At 38.4% G+C, this 23,619-nt stretch overlaps 1 protein-coding gene across 1 annotated transcript in view; it reads left to right on the plus strand.

The window, feature by feature from the left end:
* Positions 1-23,619, plus strand: part of LOC108702260 (rho GTPase-activating protein 15-like) — a 297,375-nt gene that overhangs the window by 250,652 nt on the left and 23,104 nt on the right. Inside the window, exon 9 of the mRNA XM_041578094.1 lies at positions 14,203-14,308. Within this exon, the coding sequence (XP_041434028.1) occupies positions 14,203-14,308 (106 nt within the window). The remainder of the gene's footprint in view (positions 1-14,202; positions 14,309-23,619) is intronic.

Below are 23,619 nucleotides of genomic sequence, written 5' to 3' on the forward strand. Positions count from 1 at the left end.
GAAGTTACAGTCTGACGATCCTTAGCAGTTATTTACCATAACTACCAGACTCCATCAACAACTTTAAGTTGTACTTCAGGGAAGAACATAAATCATGAGCCAAACACAAAACAGCATTTTAAGAAAAATCATTACTATATAGAATAATACGTCACAAACTTACTTAAGTCTTTACTTAATTAATTTGTTAATACTGATAATACAAAGGTAAAATAGAGAAAAAACTGCAAAACAGGTCTTGCTCTAGAAAATGTATTTTCTCTTCACACAACCAATAAGATGTCATACTATCTGTTAAGAATGATTTGAACATTAGCAAATGGTTGTATATACTACAGTTTTTATGTTACCCTTCTTAATTTGTATAAGAAACTATCTGCAAAGACGTAAAGACCAATTAGAATGGGCCAGACAGGCATATTCTGCAGATAATACTGTATTTTCTCATAAAAATATCTCCTACAAGGTCATATCCAAGTTTGTACTCAAATACATTCCTCTACGGCTCAAGAAATAAATATGTTCCTTTATCAATATCAGATTGGGAAACAGGAAAACAGAATCTCATAAACCTCTTTGTACAAAAAGAGGAAAGGTAGATAATTCAGAAAAAAAACATATTACGCTTTTTAGTGCATCAGGGCTCAATATTTTCTAGGGACTTTAAAGAGCAAACTGCAGAAAAAGTACAAGCTCAGCGGCTTTATGTGGCTGAATGGTGAAATGTGACTATGTGATTTATAATGAGAAAAGGTATCTCCAACACACAATTTTCTACCTAGCTGCAAATAATAATTCATAGTGATGTCCCTTCCAGATAAAAGACCTTTTTGTGTGTAAAGCCTATGTGGTAAAATGATCATGATAAATGTCAGACCACTGCAGGTAACGGCTTTACAAACCATTAAGATTAGCTAGACCCCTTTTTTTCAATGATAACAGTAACCATGTAGTGACTCTGTGGTAATAATATCTCAGTTCTGATAAATGCCGCAAGCAGACAGAAGTGTTTATCATTTAAGTTCAGAAATGCTGACTAAAGTTCCACATGTTGACTTTTTTTTTTTTTTGCTCAATAATAGATTAGCAATACAATGCTACGAAAATATATAAGGCCATTCTGTTTTCAACTTTTTTTTCAAGCAACCTATTTCTGCTTTTTCTTGTATGCTGTTCTGTAACTTGTTTTATTGCTGAGTAAAGATGATCCTGAGAATTTAGGATTAAGGATATAGGATTTTGACAATTCAACAATTCACACTCTGCTCTATTTAACACTATTACACAGATTATTGCAATAAAACAATGACAGGCATAAGCTTCACCCATGAGACTCATAAGGACTCTAAACCTTTTTTGGATATTGTGTTTTCCGTGGAACAGGATAAGATTCAAACCACCTTGTATCGTAAACCAAAACACCGTTACATGCTCAAAGTGGACATCCAGTCGCTTGCCTGAGAGGCATCCCGGTGGGACAGTTTCTGCTGTTACGCCGCATATGTTCCACATGGGATGCATTTCAGGAAAAGGCGATGGAACTTTGGGATAGATTTGTAGATCGTGGTTATGACACAAGAGATATTAAATCAGCCTATGAAAAGGCAGTGTCTAGTGAGAGATCGGCTCTTCTAGGTGGGGCTAAAAGAACTAGTAAAAGTAAAAACAAAAATGAAAATAAAACTAAGAATAAACACAGTGATGGAGATAAACATCATTATAGAGGTGAGAGTGCTAATGAAGACAATAGGGAAGGTCCTCTGGGAGGACAGAGCGCTCAACCACGTTTCAGTACAGTGTATACTAAAGATGCTTGTTTTATACAACAGAGCATACGCAAGCATTGGGGTGTGTTATTACAAGATCCAATTTTAACCCTTTACCTGCCAGCCGTTTTGTCCTAGATGCGAACATCTACTGCCAAGCAGTTTTTAGATATTTTGCACTCTTTCACTTTAAGGGCCTTTCCTGGGGCGGTCTTTTAGTTTACTCAGCAAAACAATATATTGTTTTTTTCAGGACAACCTGAACTTTCAAAATATGCAGGAATTTTGGTGTAATTCTACTTCTGTAAAAAAATATTGGCTTCTAAGTGTCCAATAAAATGAAAAAAATCATGTTTCACAAAGAACAATCACATATATCAGAAACATCATTTACTTTATGTATGAGAACACAGCCTATTTGGAAAGGTCTATGTCTCCTGAACGCGGCAATACCAAATATATATAGTTTTATGGAGATTTCTCACTTGTATAGATCAAAATCTACAAGCAGTACACAACCAAATTTCCAAAGCTCCGCTCCCCAAACGGCATACTTCTGCTTTCAAGGCCAAACATTCCACTAACAGTAGGTTTACCCTAGAAAACTACCCATTATTAGAAAGAACAGATTCTGGTGAATCAAAAATGGGTAAATATATCGTTGTACTCCAAACTACCAAGTTGCAATTGTTTCCTAAAGTTATAATGTTTTATAGAAATTGGTGAATTTTTTGAAAAATTACCTCAAAGCTTCCAATCTACAGAATCATATCTCCCACAAATCATTTGGTATCAATGTAAAACACCCCAAATATGAAAGCCTGGGGTCCGCTGAACAATTTGATGCCCAATATATATAGGTGTACCCAAACATGTGGCATATAGGGGCCCTAAAATGTAGACACCTCATTTGAGCTATCAGTTCTGTAATTCCAGATACTGCAAAATCAACACATTTGCATCGTTTTGGGGGGGGTAAAAGTAGAAAAAAGTAAGTTCACCCCAGAAAACCATATATTTTCGGAAAGTACACATTCCCACGAATCTAAATTGGGTATGCATGTCTTTGTACTACAAAGTACCAAGCTGCAAATCATTCCTAAATGTGGTGATTTCGTGACATTTCCAAAAATCACCTCAAAATTTCTACCCTGTAGCATCGTATTACCCACATACTTTTAGGTATCAAGAGAAATCACCCCAAATATGAAAGCCTAGGGTCCTCTGAATACTTTGATGCCCAATATGTATAGGTGTACTCAAGCACGTGGCATACAGGGGCCCCAAAAGGAAGACCCCCATATGGTCTGTCATTTCAGGTACAGCAAAATCAACACATTTACATCGTTTTGGGGGGGGTCAAAAGTAGAAAAAAGTAAGTTCAACCCAGAAATCCATATATTTTCGGAAAGTACACATTCCCACGAATCTAAATTGGGTATGCATGTCTTTGTACTCCACAATAACAAGCAGCAAACCATTCCTAAATATGGTGATTTTGGCGACATTTCCAAAAATCACCTCAAAATTTCTACCCTGCAGCATCGTATTGCCCACATACTTTTAGGTATCAAGAGAAATCACCCCAAATATGAAAGCCTAGGGTCCTCTGAACAGTTTGATGCCCAATATGTATAGGTGTAACCACGCACGTGGCATATAGGGGCCCCAAAAGGAAGACCCCCATATGGTCTGTCATTTCAGACACTGCAAAATCAAGCCATTTACATCGTTTTGGGGGGGTAAAAGTAGAAAAGGGTAAGTTCACCCCAGAAAACCATATATTTTCGGAAAGTAAACATTCCCACGAATCTAAATTGGGTATGCATGTCTTTGTACTCCAAAGTACAAACCGCAAACCATTCCTAAATTTGGTGATTTTGGCGACATTTCCAAAAATCACCTCAAAATTTCTACCCTGCAGCATCGTATTACCCACATACTTTTAGGTATCAAGATAAATCGCCCCAAATATGAAAGCCTAGGTTCCTCTGAACAGTTTGATGCCCAATATGTATAGGTGTACCCAAGCACGTGGCATATAGGGGCCCCGAAAGGAAGACACCCATATGGTCTGTCATTTCAGATACTGCAAAATCAAGACATTTACATCGTTTTGGGGGGGTCAAAAGTAGAAAAAAGTAAGTTCACCCCAGAAAACCATATATTTTCCGAAAGTACACATTCCCACGAATCTAAATTGGGTATGCATGTCTTTGTACTCCAAAGTACCAAGCCGCAAACCATTCCTAAATTTGGTGATTTTGGCGACATTTCCAAAAACCACCTCAAAATATCTACCCTGCAGCATCGTATTGCCCGCATACTTTTAGGTATCAAGAGAAATCACCCCAAATATGAAAGCCTAGGGTCCTTTGAACAGTTTGATGCCCAATATGTATAGGTGTACCCACGCACGTGGCATATAGGGGCCCCAAAAGGAAGACCCCCATATGGTCTGTCATTTCAGATACTGCAAAATCAAGACATTTACATCGTTTTGGGGGGGGCAAAAGTAGAAAAGGGTAAGTTCACCCCAGAAAACCATATATTTTCCGAAAGTACACATTCCCACGAATCTAAATTGGGTATGCATGTCTTTGTACTCCAAAGTACCAAGCCGCAAACCATTCCTAAATTTGGTGATTTTGGCGACATTTCCAAAAACCACCTCAAAATATCTACCCTGCAGCATCGTATTGCCCGCATACTTTTAGGTATCAAGAGAAATCACCCCAAATATGAAAGCCTAGGGTCCTTTGAACAGTTTGATGCCCAATATGTATAGGTGTACCCACGCACGTGGCATATAGGGGCCCCAAAAGGAAGACCCCCATATGGTCTGTCATTTCAGATACTGCAAAATCAAGACATTTACATCGTTTTGGGGGGGCAAAAGTAGAAAAGGGTAAGTTCACCCCAGAAAACCATATATTTTCGGAAAGTACACATTCCCACGAATCTAAATTGGGTATGCATGTCTTTGTACTCCAAAGTACCAAGCCGCAAACCATTCCTAAATTTGGTGATTTTGGCAACATTTCCAAAAATCACCTCAAAATATCTACCCTGCAGCATCGCATTACCCACATACTTTTAGGTATCAAGAGAAATCACCCCAAATATGAAAGCCTAGGGTCCTTTGAACAGTTTGATGCCCAATATGTATAGGTGTACCCACGCACGTGGCATATAGGGGCCCCAAAAGGAAGACCCCCATATGGTCTGTCATTTCAGATACTGCAAAATCAAGACATTTACATCGTTTTGGGGGGGGGCAAAAGTAGAAAAGGGTAAGTTCACCCCAGAAAACCATATATTTTACGAAAGTACACATTCCCACGAATCTAAATTGGGTATGCATGTCTTTGTACTCCAAAGTACCAAGCCGCAAACCATTCCTAAATTTGGTGATTTTGGCGACATTTCCAAAAACCACCTCAAAATATCTACCCTGCAGCATCGTATTGCCCGCATACTTTTAGGTATCAAGAGAAATCACCCCAAATATGAAAGCCTAGGGTCCTTTGAACAGTTTGATGCCCAATATGTATAGGTGTACCCACGCACGTGGCATATAGGGGCCCCAAAAGGAAGACCCCCATATGGTCTGTCATTTCAGATACTGCAAAATCAAGACATTTACATCGTTTTGGGGGGGCAAAAGTAGAAAAGGGTAAGTTCACCCCAGAAAACCATATATTTTCGGAAAGTACACATTCCCACGAATCTAAATTGGGTATGCATGTCTTTGTACTCCAAAGTACCAAGCCGCAAACCATTCCTAAATTTGGTGATTTTGGCAACATTTCCAAAAATCACCTCAAAATATCTACCCTGCAGCATCGCATTACCCACATACTTTTAGGTATCAAGAGAAATCACCCCAAATATGAAAGCCTAGGGTCCTCTGAACAGTTTGATGTCCAATATGTATAGGTGTACCCAAGCACGTGGCATACAGGGGCCCCAAAAGGAAGACCCCCATATGGTCTGTCATTTCAGGTACTGCAAAATCAACACATTTACATTGTTTTGGGGGGGGGCAAAAGTAGAAAAAAGTAAGTTCACCCCAGAAAACCATATATTTTCGGAAAGTACACATTCCCAGGAATCTAAATTGGGTATGCATGTCTTTGTACTCCAAAGTACCAAGCCGCAAACCATTCCTAAATTTGGTATTTTGCCGACATTTCCAAAAACCACCTCAAAATTTCTACCCTGCAGCATCGTATTACCCACATACTTTTAGGTATCAAGAGAAATCACCCCAAATATAAAAGCCTAGGGTCCCCTGAACAGTTTGATGCCAAATATGTATAGGTGTACCTAAGCATGTGGCATATAAGGGCCCTAAAATTAAGACCCACCCCCCATATGGTTTGTCATTTCAGGTACTGCAAAATCAAGACATTTACATTGTTTTGGGGGGGCAAAAGTAGAAAAGGGTAAGTTCACCCCAGAAAACCATATATTTTCGGAAAGTACACATTCCCACGAATCTAAATTGGGTATGCATGTCTTTGTACTCCAAAGTACCAAGCCGCAAACCATTCCTAAATTTGGTGATTTTGGCGACAATTCCAAAAACCACCTCAAAATATCTACCCTGCAGCATCGTATTGCCCACATACTTTTAGGTATCAAGAGAAATCACCCCAAATATGAAAGTCTAGGGTCCTCTGAACAGTTTCATGCCCAATATGTATAGGTGTACCCACGCACGTGGCATATAGGGGCCCCAAAAAGAAGACCCCCATATGGTCTGTCATTTCAGATACTGCAAAATCAAGACATTTACATCGTTTGGGGGGGGCAAAAGTAGAAAAGGGTAAGTTCACCCCAGAAAACCATATATTTTCGGAAAGTACACATTCCCACGAATCTAAATTGGGTATGCATGTCTTTGTACTCCAACGTACCAAGCTGCAAATCATTCCTAAATGTGGTGATTTCGGTGACATTTCCAAAAATCACCTCAAAATTTCTACCCTGCAGCATCGTATTACCCACATACTTTTAGGTATCAAGAGAAATCACCCCAAATATGAAAGCTTAGGGTCCTCTGAACAGTTTCATGCCCAATATGTATAGGTGTACCCAAGCACGTGGCATATATGGGCCCCAAAAGAAGACCCCCATATTGTCTGCCATTTCAGATACTGCAAAATCAAGACATTTACATTGTTTGGGGGGGGGGGGCAAAAGTAGAAAAGGGTAAATTCACCCCAGAAAACCATATATTTTCGGAAAGTACACATTCCCACGAATCTAAATTGGGTATGCATGTCTTTGTTCTACAAAGTACCAAGCTGCAAATCATTCCTAAATGTGGTGATTTTGGTGACATTTCCAAAAATCACCTCAAAATTTCTACCCTGCAGCATCGTATTACCCACATACTTTTAGGTATCAAGAGAAATCACCCCAAATATGAAAGCCTAGGGTCCTCTGAACAGTTTGATGCCCAATATGTATAGGTGTACCCAAGCACGTGGCATATAGGGGCCCCAAAAGGAAGACCCCCATATGGTCTGTCATTTCAGATACTGCAAAATCAAGACATTTACATCGTTTTGGGGGGGGCAAAAGTAGAAAAGGGTAAATTCACCCCAGAAAACCATATATTTTCGGAAAGTACACATTCCCACGAATCTAAATTGGGTATGCATGTCTTTGTACTACAAAGTACCAAGCTGCAAATCATTCCTAAATGTGGTGATTTCGGTGACATTTCCAAAAATCACCTCAAAATTTCTACCCTGCAGCATCGTATTACCCACATACTTTTAGGTATCAAGAGAAATCACCCCAAATATGAAAGCTTAGGGTCCTCTGAACAGTTTGATGCCCAATATGTATAGGTGTACCTAAGCATGTGGCATATAGGGGCCCCAAAAGAAGACCCCCATATGGTCTGTCATTTCAGATACTGCAAAATCAACACATTTATATTGTTTTGAGGGGGGCAAAAGTAGAAAAAAGTAAGTTCACCCCAGAAAACCATATATTTTTGGAAAGTACACATTCCCACAAACCCAAATTGGGTATACATGTCCTTGTACTCCAAAGTACCAAGTCGCAAGTCTTTCCTAAATTTGGCGATAAAAGCAACGGTTTTTACATTTTTGAAAATCGCCTAAAAATATTGCAATTGGCTACATTTATCTCACCCAATTTCTTGCATACAATTGTAAAATAACATAAATATTGATGCCAAGGGACGACTGAACAGTTTGATGCCCAATATGCATAGATACACCAAGGCAGCTGGCATGTGCAGACCCCAAATAAAAATAGTGCATATGAGTTTTCTCCGCTGCCGATTCGCCTTCTGTGAACATAGACCATTGACTTCATATTATGTGCCTCAAGACCCTCCTTACAGCAAAGACCCCCCAAAACCATATGTTTTTGGAAAGTACACATTCTGACGAATCCAACAAAGATAAAGACGTCTTTCTACACCAAACTACCAAACTGCAAAGCTTTTCTAAACTTAGAGGTTTTTACAACATTTCTGAAAATTGCCTAAAAATGCTGCAGTTTGCCGCATTTTTCGCACACAATGTTTTACGTACAAAGAAAAATCACCCTAAATATGGACGTCAGAGGTCTGATGAATAGCTTGATGCCCAATATGCATAGATTTACCAAAGTATGTGGTGTGTACGGACCCCAAATGAAAAACATGCATATGAATTTTCACACTAGCCAACTAAGCTGCTGAAAACAGTACCCCAACTTTGCGTTATGTGTTGTAAGACCCCCAAACTGTAAAAAGCCCCCAGAACAGCATACATTTTTGGAAAGTACATATTCTGACGGATCAAACAAAGTAAAATCTATCATTCTATACCAAAGCACCAAACAGCAAAACTATACTAAAGATACATAAGGAAAAATAATGCAGGGATAAAATTGCAATAAAACCACGAAAATTGTGTAAATCAATGAAATAACAAAATTACTGATCCAACAGCATAATTAGTGGCCCAAATCGATTACCCAATAGTCATGCTGCCAAAACAAATGGTTTTTAGGGGTAAAAAAACACAAATTAGTAAAATGAAAAAGTAAAAAAAAAAAATCCCTCTTTGTGAGTTTTTTGTGTATACATGTGTATACACTTCTAAAAGTGGTGTGACAGTGTGTATATAAGTGTGAAATAAGTGCAAATAAGTGTACATAACTTTCCAAAAAAATTAAAAAAAAAAAAAAAAAATCTTTACTAAAATGACTGTGTAACTGTGTACAGATCTATACAATGTAGTGTAGTGTGTATGTAGTGTTTGTGTAGTGTGTAATTTAGCAAATAAAGTCCACTTACCATTGCTGGAGCAGGGGAGAGAGTCTAATCCTCTTTCAGCAGCGTGTGTGCTGAGTCACTGCAGTCAGGAAGTGCGTGGGCGTCGCCAGAGCAGCAGAGAGCAGAAGGAAGACGGAGGAGCTGGTAAGTTGCTTCTTTTTGCGATTTTAGGTCGATCCTGCAACAATCCTGTTGCAGGACCGACATGACAGCCCCCCAGCCTTGTTGCCCAGGGGGCTGTCAGCACTGCTAAGTCTCTGCAGAGGCGGCTAAAGCCGCTGATGCAGAGTACAGCATGTTAAACTGCAAGAACGTACAATGTACGTGCTTGGCAGTTAAAGCCCTTGCCTGCCAGAACGTACAGCGTACGTGCTTGGCAGGCAAAGGGTTAAAACATTCTTTAGACCAATTCCCTTCTTTTGTTTTTAGGAAGGGTAAATCCTTAGCCTCCCGTTTATCACCTAGTTTATATAGATCTAAAGGGACCAAACCTGAACCAGTTTGGCTAAGGTACAAAGGTACATATAAGTGTGGTCGTAACAGGTGTAAAGCTTGTGCTGTTGTTAAGGTCTCTACCTCCTTTTCAAGTACATATACAGGGGAGACGTTTGACATAAGACAATATTTCAATTGCTGCTCCAAGGGAGTTATTTACCTAGCCATTTGCTCTTGCGGTGCGCAGTATGCGGGTAAAACCAGTCGCGCTGCAGGAGTTCGGTTTCTGGAACATTTGTCGGTAGCGGAGAAAGGTGATAAAAAATCGGCTATTGCCAAACATATTCTGGAACAACATGAAGGTGTTTCCAGAATAACTTTCCATATAATTGATAAACTTAAATTTAATGTGAGAAAAGGAGATTGTAATAAAATCTTATCTAGGATGGAGGTGTATTGCATGTACCATCTCAAAACATTAGATATTAATGGTGGTTTGAATCGTGAATGTGAATTGACATGTTATTACTAATTTCTTATTAAGTGGCCACTAGAAGATATGCACGTTTATAACATAAAACAATAAAATAAAATACAACAAATATATGATTGTGGAATAGCGGAAAAAGTTTTTTGCAATGAATTGGATTTTTCTATTGATTGATTTATTAATGTTGATTATATTTATATTTATATTGTGATTTATTATTAATTATTTATATTAATTGTGTATATGTCTTAGCCGGTTCGCCCCTTTGTGTCGGATATTTAGTTAATGGTCCCTTTTGATTATTATGTCCATATATACTTTATGAACTAACTGATTTATCAGCAAATAGATTTTTTACTAAATGAGATTGTTAATTGTATGGTAACTTGAGAGATATGTGATATTGTACACGATATTATGTTTAATTTGGTCAATATGATAAAATTCCCCCTTTTTTTGCTCCGTAGCCAATACTCTTAAGCCTCCAAACGTTAGGATCAACAGTAATGTAAGGGTTAATGTTTTTAATGGGGGTGTGGTGTTACCTTTTAAATGTTCACCTGGACATGCTAAGCATAGCGTTTGAGAAAGTGGCCTAGTCCACGAAACGCGTCAAGCGTGCTATTGGGATACTGGATCTGCTTAACTTTTTAATGATGATCTAATAAAATATGGATTTTAACTGCTGCTGGTGCTCCGTGGTCAATATATTTACCTCACCTACTCTCTTGCCTTGAATTAACTACGCAAGTGGCAAGAATTTAATATTATATCCTTAAATGATTTAAACTTCAGTAGCAATTACAAAAATACACAGATGATATTCTATTTATAATGCAATTATGTTGCCTGTAAATTTACAAGACATTTAAAAATGCTTTTCGGTTTATAAAGCCACACAGAGCCTGGCACAATTCTGTCGTACTGGGCTATTGGCGACAAGATTTATTCTCTTAAAGGACCACATAGAAAGTGCTTTGGTAAATGGCAAAGAAGAATTTCTTGTTGCTGTTATTGATCCTATCTGATTTTAGATAGCAATGAACGTGTGATATTTAGGAAAAACTCTGCCAGTCACATTTTGTGAAAGTAAATGTTCCTACAAGGACATATGAAGAGCAACCTCTAGCAATAGATGTCATTCCTGTTTTGGGAGTAGTGCTTAATTGCTGCTCTTAATGTCCTATTAAGTGACTGAGTAAATTCCAGCTGTGAGCATCTGATAAATCATTTTGTGTTCAGCAAGCAGTGCTTTCTAAGTACAGTGAAAGAATTCTAAATGGACTTTCATTTAAACACCAAAAGAGTGTTTTTTCTAAGGAAGTTTGCATTAATTTTGAAGGAAACGTCTACAATAAGTATGAAATTGTTTTGAGGCCATATTTCATGAAAATGGCATTGCTGTGAAAAATAATCAGTCAAACTCTAATGGTTAATACATTTCTTTTCTGATCATTTTTTTAGAATTCTTGAGATATTTAACATTTTGTGAGCCTTTAATTCCTGCTGCAGATAACTCAATCCTGCTGTGAGCCACAGGGTTTGGTTGAGCAAGCATGTGAGAGATAGAAATTTGCAAAAAAAAAAGCAAACATACCATACTGTATATCACATAAATTCTTGGTCAAAAATTATAGGAATAAATACTAAACATTCTATGACCATCCCATAACAACGTTTTTTATTTCAGATTCTTTGTTTACTTCCAAAGATAGATAGTGTCTAAAACAGCAATGTTATATGTTATTTCAGTTTTATGCAAAGGCTTATTTATACTGATGGGTGAATCTGTGCAGTTTCGCATTGTGAGTTTTCCCGCGAAATTCGAGAAACTGAAAAATTTGTGAAAAGCATTTTAGGCCATAATTTTGACACGAGTGTCAGTTTTTATATGCACAACTATTTGGTCCAAATGCATTAAATTCAAAGGGCATCTGAATAATTTTGATGCATGTCAAATTTTTTTTGACACAGCAGATTAATTACTAATTAATTCGCTTTCGGCAGAATCAGCGCTACACAATACGTTGGTGCTATATAAATACATGTTAATAATAATAATAATAAGATGTGGAAATTCTTTGCGAATTCGTGTCTGGCGAATTATCACTACTAATATATAGTGATGGGCGAAAATTCGTCTATGTCAAAAAAAATGGACGCCGGCGCATTTCTGCCAAAAACGGACGCCGGCGTCAAAAATTAGATGCCGGCGCCATTTTGTGAATTTTTCACTGTTTCACAAATTTTTCAGGGAAGCCAAACGCCCGTAATTCGCCCATCACTACTAATATATATATCAAATCATGACAAGGCAACAGTCCTAAAAAATCTCTAATAAATGCTCTTAAACCCAGTAACATTAGTATTTGGGAGAATAATTGTTGAATTGTTAGGATTTGTTCACGCTACGATTAACAATAAAAAAAAGTTTCTGACTGGTGTCTTTTTCTCAGTTGTTAACAAAACAGGGCAGATTTATTAATTATTGAAGAAGGGAATCCAGAAATTCCCAGCATTTTTATATCTTACCCATATATTAGCACTCTAATGCCAAAATGCCCATAATAAAACTCTTCCTGCATTGAGAAAATTGTTTTAAATGACAAGGAAAGTCTAATTCATCAGGGGTGCCAAAATGTTAAGGACTCCCTATTAATTGAAATCACTAATTTTTATTCCTGGCCCAAGGATTATCCTTAGGAAGCACTGCATCATCATCTTACTTTGAATTCCCCACATTTGAATTCCACAATTATTTATCTCCTTGTGTAAAGTGGAATATTTGCTTGGTTTTCCTTACTCATCCATGTATACCATCTGTTCTCCTGAAATAGCATCTTCATAAAGTGATATTTCTTTGGAATGCTTGGAAAAACAGTGCTAAGTTAACTATAATGATGATGTTACATCTCGATGAACAGGTTTAAGTTTGCAATAGGAAACCAAGAAGTAGTACTTTTCCTTTGAAGTCTTTCTGCTATTTGTATGCATTTAACTAATATTTTTAACTAATATCATTTCTTCTGGCTTGAGTCCTCAGGAAGTCTCCCAGGATTTGAGCATGTGTTCAGGTGCCTCTGGAAAAGCCAGAAGGTTCTTAAAGAAACTAGCGAGAACAAGGTGATATTCCTGGCATTATGATGGAACTTTGGGGCTGGCAGGAATCAGGTATAAGGAAAATAAGAAACAGTCACAGGCAGGGTGAATCAGATCAAATTGGTAAAGGGTTAGTGCAGGGGTCAGCAACCTTTACTATCAAAAGAGCCATTTTGCCCCCTCTTCCACTAAAGAAAAATAGTCTGGAGCCGCAAAACATAAAACACAGCTTATAAACCTTTAAAAGTTTTAACCTTTAACAACAGAATACAACAAACAGAAGTGCAGTGTGTATGTGTTGGCCTACTTGGAAATAAATTAAACACTGAATAGCCCTATTAAATGCTAGTGTTCTTATCTGTTTAGTGTGACTTCTGCTCTCTATTGTCTTGAGTGTGTGACTGCAGTAAGGACCATGATGAATCATCTTGCTGTGGCTCGGTCTTGCCTGTCACTCCTGTGACGTCTATGCAGCCCTCGCACCTGCTGACGGCTTCCTGAGTGTGCGACCGCGGTAAGCTAGCCGTTAGCTTACCACAGTCACCCACTCAAGAAGCCGCCAGCAGGTGCGAGGGCTGCATAGACGACGTGACGGGCAAAGCCACAAGACTGAGCCACAGCAAGCAGGATGAAGAGCCGCATGAGGCTCCGGAGCCGCAGGTTGCCTACCCCTGGGTTAGTGTCTTGAACTTGAATATCAGAAGTGTGATTATATTATTGGTGTAGTTCCATAGCACCTGGCAGCCTGCTGGAACCATATTAGAGGTGGCACTTTAGCTTCCTAACATATTTATACCACAGCAAAATGTGTTTGGTTTTTGATTGCATGTTGTTGTTGTTTAGTGATAGCCATAGCCCTTACTTTTCTCAGCCCCACTCTTACACCATAAGATCACAGATGTATACAAATAAGGTTGTAACAGACTAAGCATTCAGACTCAACCATTGCTGTTGGAATAAAGTCTGAACCTGGAGAATCCTCAATACACTAGGCCCCCTAGGAATTTGAGTCATGTCATATGTTTTTCATTGAGATGACCATTTCATGTCTTACAAATATTTTTACCTTATTTTTTAACAAATTCTGACCTGTTTTATTTCAGAGCTGCAGGAAAGTGATCTTCATGTGAAAGCTATAAGAGAGCTTGTATGGACGTTACCCCCAGCCAACTGCAACACCATGAAAACTCTTTTCGAGCATCTCAGAAAGTAAATTGCTAGAAGGCATGACATTTTCCCTTACTACAGTCTTAATTTCTCCCACTGCATTCATTTTAGTACCCTGAGTCACAACTTAAACCAAACACATGGGAGAGCATTACAAAACCCAGACATAATGTTCGGCACAAACTGGGTTTCTTTCTCTTCTTTCCTTTTTTTGCTGAGTCTGTAAACAGCAGCAGGATCCAATCAAAGTGTGGCCCGGCTCCATTAACTCTCAGAGTCACGCTCTAATTGGAGCCTGCTGTGCATCACTTTGAAGGGAAATTAAGAAACTAACACATGATCCAAGTAATGATTTTACTACCTCCTAAATATATTTGGAAAGTCATTTTAACTCTGTGTTGCTTAAGTCATTTGTTTAGAAAAGGTGTTAACAGTCCAGAGGACCTGAACTTTCTTGTTCTGGTTATTTGTTCAATTTCCTAAACTTCAAAAGTAATAAAGCTCAGAAGTAGGCAGAATAGAAAGATTACATAGAAAAACTATTTTATACATTATGTCCCAATTTTTAAGGTAATGTTCACTCTAACTTTTTATGGGCCTTGTGTATTATTTACTCTTGTATTCTAACTCTCTCCAAATTGGGTTGTCAGGGACAGTCATACTCGGCAAACAGCCTATTTTTCCAAAACTGGTGATTGCCTTTATTGGCATTTCTATTTACTTCTCTTGTTCTATATTGAATGTATATTTACTGCATCTACTGTAAAATCAAAAGTAAGAGATAGCTACTGTATATATTGATAAGTAGGTTGCATCTGCTATTTGCTTTCCTTTGAATGGACAACATGAGCAAATTCTGCAGAGAACATTCCTTCTGTAGACATATCCATTGTGAGACACCAGCTGGAAAAGTTATAAATGGTGTCTATATTTCACCTAGGTTTCTTACCTATACATGGTGAGGGGCTCCAGGGAATAGATATAGGGAGAAAACCAGCTTATGGGTTTTCTCTGAGTTGTTTTGAATTTCTGGTCTGGGTCCTGGAGTCTGGAGGCTTTGTAGAGCATTGGGTGGGATGAAGCTTCCATTCCTAGGTCCATTACGGATTTTGTGCCAGGAGCATGTTCAGCTGACTGAATGGTAAAAGGAGTCTTACAATTCAGAACAGTGAGAAGGGGGAAGCACTGAGAGGAGAGATCAGGCTCCCTAAAACCAAGCCAGCCACACTCATTGAGAGAGGTACTGGGGCTTGTAAGGAGGCATTGAAAGTTCCTGACTGTTTGGATTTATGCCATGCTGAAGTAAGCTGTTTTCATTTTACACTTGAACTGTGTTATTTTGCTGAATAAACGAGCAGGCCCAGTCCTGTTTACAAACTCCACTTGCTGATCACTTCATATTATGCAAGCACTGCAGCCACCAATTGAGCAAATCCCCACACCATGTATAGAAATGAGAGGTTGTTTCCATATAAGCACTGCAGGAGTGGTAGTTGCCAGTGGTGACAACAGCTGGCCACAGTAACTGTTACCATGTAACCTTAGGTGCTGATGTTATGCCTTTAAACTGGAAGCACAAAGAAATGGAACCAAAACAATATAATGATTAAAGGAAAGGTATTAAATGGAAGGGTGGGTCAAGACAGGTTAGATAAAGTCTTCCAGAATGATCACTTTTAACTAAAATAACAATAGCTCTTTTAAGGGTGATAAGTGTATCTAAACAAATTGTGGTTCCATTTGTTCAGTAATTCAAAGTATACTTTAAATTCCTTGCAATAAATCAGCAACACATTGATAATAATCAAATCACAGATGCAACATCAAACAAAAAGTAACAGATACAACATTTCTAATCATTAAAATGATTTGGAATCTATAATCCAAATTTACAAGATCATAAATTCTTGTGAACTAGATGAAATGGACACAAATCTTGATGGTTTGAATGAGTTCTACAGTTAGTGAAGTAACAATTTTCACGGCCGTTTCGCAAATGTATTCACTGGCGGCGAATCACTCTAATTTGCCGCGAATTTGCGCCTGCCTAATAAATTTGCCCATCGCGAATCAGGAACCTTGCACAGTGATGGGTACACTCAAATGCACAGGGGATCCATGTGGATTCCGGTGTTCACCGATGCCCTTTTGAGGCCCCAGGCTTTCTGCTGCGGAAACCAAGGAAAAAGTGCGTAACTAAGAACAAGTCCGTAAATGAGGTATAGGTAAGGATTTAGAGGAGACATGGTTGAGAATCAGGCAAAAAGTTCAAGGCAGGCGGCAGGAATCAAAGTCAAAGGTCAGGCAGAAGTCAAAAAACAGGATATCAAAAGTCAGAATATACGCTTGGGCAGGATCAGTAAACTGAAGCCAGCTTGCCCACTCACAGAATGGTGGACTGGGCTTTTAAAGATGAATTGGTGCCAAAGATTCAAATTTGGAGCCATTAGTGATGTCATGACACTCAACGTAAAATGCCAGCTTCAGAAAGCCCTGAACCCGGAAGTGCGTGCCTGCATACCTGAGCTGGCGGAGAGGCACACCGGGAGGTAAGAGGAGAAGCAGATCTCCCGGGGCATCTTACAGTACCCCCCCCCCTTCAGGAGTACCCTCCGGGGACTCCCATAACTTGTGAAGAAATTTTGTATGAAAATCTTTAAACAAAAGAGCATGGGTATCGAAGGCTTTTACCCAAGATCTCTCTTCAGGTCCAAACCCCTTCTAGTGCACCAAATACTGAATATTGCCTCTAAATCTTCGAGAGTCCAGAATCTCTTTGACCACAAACTCTTGATGATCACCAAGAAAAATGGGAGCAGAAGGAGGTTGATCACAAAAAAAAGGTTTCTCACCAGAGGTTTGATCAAAGACACATGGAAAGAGTTTGAAATGTTCATATTAGGAGGAAGATCCAACTTGACAGATACAGGGTTAATGATCTCCTTAATCTTGAAAGGGCCAATGTAACGAGGTCCAAACTTGGGAGACAGCAAACAAAGTTTGATATGTTGGGTAGAAAGCCAGACTGAATCTCCAACTTGATAGAGAGGACTGGAATGGTGACGTTTGTCTGCAGCTGTGTTCTGACGTGAAGAGGCTTTAAAGGAGACCTGTCACCCAAAAAAATTATTCATAATCCTATTTTATCACATCAGTCAAGCAAAATGAACTTTAATTAGACTATATACATTATTGGAATCCTGTTTCCTCCAGTCTGGGAATTCATAATTACAGCAAGCAGGCAGGAGCCATTTTGTGGACACTGTTATTAAGACAAGCCTTGCATCATCTCAGAAACTTGTTTGTGCACCAGAATGGGGGACCTTATGTCCATCCCCATGCCCTGGCTACACAATTAAACGGTGTAGAGAGAGAGGGAATGTGTGGAAAGCAGCAATTTCTAGGAAGTACTGAATGGAAAGTGAAAGTAATTGTCTGCCCCACCTCTATGCCCAGGGCATAGAGGAGGGGCAGACAATATTTGATTGACAGCTAAGATGTTTAAATGAGCTATGAATGCTTTAATAAAAAATAGAAATTGGATTTCATGTTTAATATGAAAAGGACTTTTATTATACAGCTTTTTGTGTCTGGGTGACAAGTCCACTTTAAGGAGATATTGATGAACTTTAGACCAGATGGCTCTGAAGTCATGGACCAATGAGTCTGCCACAGGAACCTCCACTTTAATGATGTTAGTTGGAAGTGCAGAAGGATTGTAACCAAAAACGGAGAACAACCCAAAGAATTATGACTTAAATTATTATGGGCAAACTCAGCCCAAGGAAGAAGTTCAACGCAATTGCTTTGATTTTGGGAAATAAAACATTGTAAGAACTGTTCCAGAGTTTGATTTGTCCTTCTGTCTGATCATTGCTGTGAGGATGGTAAGCAGAGGAAAAATTTTATTTGATCCACAAAAGTTTAGAGAAGTATCACCAGAATCTGGAGACGAACTGCACACCATGGTCCGACACAATAGATTAAGGAACACAGTGCAGATGAAAAAACTTCCTTGATAAAAACCTGGACTAGGACAGCAGCTGAAGGAAGTTTCTTCAGAGGAATGAATTGAGCCATCTTACAAAATCTATAGACTACTACTAGAATAATAATCATCTTGGATGATTTAGGCAATTCCACAATGAAATCCATGGCAATGTCTAGCCAGGGTTGGCAAGTGAAGGCCACCAACAGTATCTAGAGACAAACTCATGCATCTTCTTAACACGAGGATAACCGTAAATCTTAGATGAATGAGCCCACTTGAGAACTTGGGGAACAATTTGTTGAGGAATTAAAATCTTCCCAGATGGACATAGGAGGGGAATCCAGAGAGGAACATTTAGACCAGCACAAAGAAGTAGGAGCCATTAAAAACTCAAAGGGAGCAATATGGCAGTGAGGGGAGGTATCAGCCTCATTTTCCATCTGGATAGGGCATTGGCCTTCATATTCTTGGAACCCGGTCGATAAGAAATTAGGAAATTGAACCTGGAAAAGAAAAGGACCCACCGAGCTTGACGAGGATTGAACCTTCTGGCAGAAGAAATATATTCTAGATTCTTGTGATCTGTCAGAATGGTAACAGGTTGATTAGCTCCCTCCAACAAGTGACACCATTCTTTAAGAGCGAGTTTTACTACTAATAATTCATGGTTGCCCACATCATAATTTCTTTCTGCTGGAGAAAGTCTGTGAGAAAATTAAGCACAAGGGGGAAGAGTTCCTTGGAAGTCCACTCTCTGGGAGAGAATGGCACCTATGCCTACTTTGGAGGCATCAACCTCTAAAATAAATGGATGAGCCGGATCAGGATGATGAGTATAGGAGCTGGACTGAATAATTGCTGGAGCCTACAGAAAGCCTTTTGCGCTTCAGGAGTCCATGAAGCCTTGTATAGTTTTTTCATGAGCACTTTAATGGGAGCCATGGTCTGAAAGAAGTTCTTTTTGAATTTATGATAAAAATTGGGCAAACCCCAAAAATTGTTGTATGGCTTTCAAGCCAGTAGAAACTGGCCAGTTCTGAACAGCAGAGACCTTAACTGGGTCCATCTCAAAGCCCGAAGGAGAAATAATATATCCCAAAAAGGAAATACTGGTTTTGTGGAATTCACACTTCTCTAGTTTGGCATAGAGACAATTCTCTCTTAATCTGACCAAAACCAGTTTTACTTGGGCAACATGATCCGAAAAAGAAGAGTAAACCAGTATATAGTCCAGATATAGAATGACACAAGACTGCAAAAAATCATGAAGACCATCATTGATAAAATCTTGAAAAACAGCGGGGGCATTGCATAGGCCAAAGAGCATGATCAAATATTCATAGTGGCCATCCCGGGTATTGAAAGCTGTTTACCATTCATCCCCCCGGGCGGATACGTATCAAGTTGTAGGTTCCCCATAAGTCTAGTTTGGTAAAGACTTTGGCTCCCCTTAACCTATCAAAATGTTCTGGAATAAGTGGAAGGGGGTACTGGTTCTTAATCGTTATCTTATTCAACACATGATAGTCAATACAAGGTCTGAGACTGACATCTTTTTTCTGCACAAAAAAGAAACCGGCTACAGCGGGTGGAGTAGACTTCCTGATGAAGCCTTTGGATGAATTCTCCAAAATGTATTCCTTCATGGCTAATGTTTCAGGCAAAGATAGAGGGTATGTTCTTCCTCCCCTAGGAGGAATAGCACCAGGTAACAAATCAACAGGAAAATCGTAAACCCAATGTGGAGGTAGAATCTCAGCATTTTTCTTTTCAAAGACATCCGTGAAGTCATTATGCACATCTGGAAGAAGACAATATAGAAGCAGAAACTAGAATAATGGAGGTAGTCCAGTAGACCAATCAAAAGAGGGATTATGTAACCAAAGCCAGGGGAACCCCACAATGATACTGGATGATTAGAAAGGAAATCTCCACTTCATGAAGACTGCTGATTCGGATGAGAACTGGGGTGGTAGCTGAAGTAAGAACTCCAGGAGAGATTGGTTGGCCATCCACAGCACGAGCAGAAAGCAGGACCTCGAGAGGCTCTGACCTTAAACCACAGGATTTCGCAAAAGATTTGTAAATAAAATTTCCTGCAGCTGCGGAATCAACAAACGTTGTTGAGAGGGAAGCAAGGAGAAACAGCCGAACCTACAACTTAGAAACACTTGGGAGTGCACAAATCTTGCCTAGGGAAGACTCCCCCCTCACACCTAGGCTGGATTGTTTCCCTGACACTGAGGTCTAGTTGGACAAGACCTAATGAGATGCCCACAGTACATAAAAAGTCCTTCCGCTCTCCTACTTGTTCTTTCTTCGGCAGTCAAGCGCATAGTTCTAATTTGCATAGATTTATCAAGAACTGGTGGCGTGAGAACCACAGGAGGAGGAAACTCTGATTGAACAAAAGTAGAAATAGCGGGTTTGCGGGTACTGAACTTGAGTTCTGCTGCGAAAACCAACTAGGAAAATGTGCGTAACTAAGAACAAGTCTGTAAATAAGGTACTGGCAAGGATTTAGCGGAGACGTGGTTGAGAATCAGGCAAAAGGTTCAAGGTAGACGGCAGGACTCAAAGTCAAAGGTCAGGCAGGAGTCAAAAACCAGGATAGCAAAGTCAGAATATACGCTTGGGCAGGATCAGTAAACTGAAGCCAGCATGGGCCATCACAGAATGGTGGACTGGGCGCCAAAGATTCAAATTCAGCATCTATAAGTGATGTCATGCTGCTATCGTCAGAAAGCGCTGGGAGGTAAGAGAATAAGCAGATCTCCCGGCACGTTATACTTTTATTAAGTTCATCATTAAGGGTAGGACTACACTGGCATTTTTTGGCGCTATCTGATGTGCTGCGCAAAAATGCAGGCGTCAAGTCAGATGCAACGGAAATAAGGGAAGATATACAAATGTCGGATGAAGTCACATCGTTGATCTGAAGTGTTTTGCAACATGACATCAACCCTAGGCAGCTAAATCTCACCTTAATACTAATTTTAAATGTACTATGAGCACTTTTCCATTATGATTATATGTTAGCTTAATTGTGACATATTAAGTGAATCTATGTAGGTGACAGTAGTAGTAGTAGGTGACAGTAGCACTGACAGCTATGGGATTGGTGGTTATACTTCTAGAGCTCTGTATTAAACTAGGTTGAAAAATTATTTCAGATTTTGCTAACACCTTAATTAAATACTAACACCCTAAATAGTATGTATAATTAGGAGGTATATCTTTCTCACTGGCATAAATCTTACCCAGAAATCTGAAAAAATATTCATCTGCAATAAGATGTAACTTCCACGGGTTCTTATGTTTAAAATAAGTTAACTTACTTAGATGTTTTGATTTTTATATTTAGTTAATGGAATTTGTACAATGTTTGCAAATATTTCGACAATATACTTCTACAAAAAAAATGAACTGCCAACTTGTATTAAGCATGGAAATATTCAAGAATAGTGCCATAATTTTAGTGATGTCTTCATACATGCAACAATCGGCACTTGAAATCTAGATTTAGATAAGCTTTATGAGTTAATGGTATAAACTTAAAACATCAAAGACAAGTGATAATATGTGCAATTAAATGACAAACATTTCAATGCCTTGCTTCCCAGAGGCAGATATTATTTTTTCATACTGATTATGGTTTGACTGGAATTAATGTTTCATCAGTGTTTGATAGAAACACAAACAAACAGGTGTTTAATAATGGTTATCCCAAACCAGTGTTTATAAATTATTTTTCTAGAACTCTTTCCACACCTCTCCAGTTGAAGTTTGAACTTTTAAATGCACAAATCTGTCCATTCATTCGCTGCTACCTAGGGGGTTATTTATTAAAGTCCAAATGGTAAAAACTCAAAATATTTTTTTTTACACTAGAAAACTGGAATTTTTGAGATTTATTATACCCCGATGCTATACCCCAATGCTGCAAAAAGCCAGAATCTAAAAATCTGCCATCTCAGACCTGTTGAGGTCCTGTATAAGTCAATGGGAGAGGCACCTATAGCAAAGTTATTGGAGTCTACAGGGGGTTTCCACCAGAAAATTCTGGGTTCTGGGTTTTCGGGCAAAAACTTGAAAAAATCTAGCGGTTCAGGAAAAAAGCTAGAAAAATTCACTTGATTTTATTGAGTTTTTTCGAGAGCCGATTAAATTGAGTTTTTGTTTATTAATAAATAAGCTAAAATTGGGCATGGGAGTTTGGTTGTGTTTTTTAATAGAATATGAGATAATATTAGTAAATAACCCCCAAGTATTTAATGAAAATATCACAAATTAATGAAACAATTATTTGTGCCCTGTATTCTATTCTTGTATAAAGATGTAATTTTTTTAATTCAATGGGCATGAAAATTAGCAATTACTGCATAATAAGCTCTATATTATATTTGTAAAAATGTACCAGTTGACAGTTATTTGAACATTCCTTTTGTTTTTACTAATACAGGTATGGGACCTGTTATCCAGAATGCTCAGGACCTGGGGTATTCCGGACAACAGATCTTTCCGTAATATGGGTCTTCGTGCCTTATGTCTATTAGAAAATCATATAAATATTAACTAAACCCAATAGGCTGGTTTTGCTTCTAATAAGGATTAATTATATCTTAGTTGGGATCAAGTACAAGCTACTGTTTTATTATTACATTTAAAACATTTTTAAAAATTTGGATTATTTGGATAAAATGGAGTCTATGGATAAAATTCGGAGCTTTCTGGATATCGGGTTTCCGGATAAGGGATCCTATACCTGTATTTAGTACTGCTGTGCAATTTTTGTAGTTAATTATTGATATATGTTTTAAATCAGTAGAAAGAGTTTAGGCAAATACCTTTCCTATTAAAGAAGAATAAAATATTTTCTTTTTAATATAAATATAATTTATGATCCCACTTGTATATCTAATTAATTACAAAAATTATTTTATCATTAGTGATAATTTAACAGCAAAAGCTCCTTAAATGATGTTAAATAAATAGTAATTGATTTTAGCAAACACCTTAGTTCACAAGTTTTTGCGATAATTGCTATCTAATGTGACTTTTTTTTACAGATACCTCTGACTTAGGTAAATATACATTCTGCAACTCTAAATAATTTCTCACTTACCCTAAATCATGAAATTATATACTTTGCATATGGAATTATATCACACAAATTTAAACTGACATTATATGCTGATAATCAAATAACCCTAGGGCAATTCACTGCAATTCCAGTACCGTTGCAGTACTAACAGTCTCTTTGTGAAATCTGAAGAAATGTGGTAGAGACAGCTGAGTACCGTATATACTCGCGTATAAGCCGAGTTTTTCAGCACCCAAAATGTGCTGAAAAACTCAAACT

This window comes from Xenopus laevis, chromosome 9_10S (assembly GCF_017654675.1).
Source record: "Xenopus laevis strain J_2021 chromosome 9_10S, Xenopus_laevis_v10.1, whole genome shotgun sequence".
In the NCBI taxonomy this organism is placed as follows: domain Eukaryota; kingdom Metazoa; phylum Chordata; class Amphibia; order Anura; family Pipidae; genus Xenopus; species Xenopus laevis.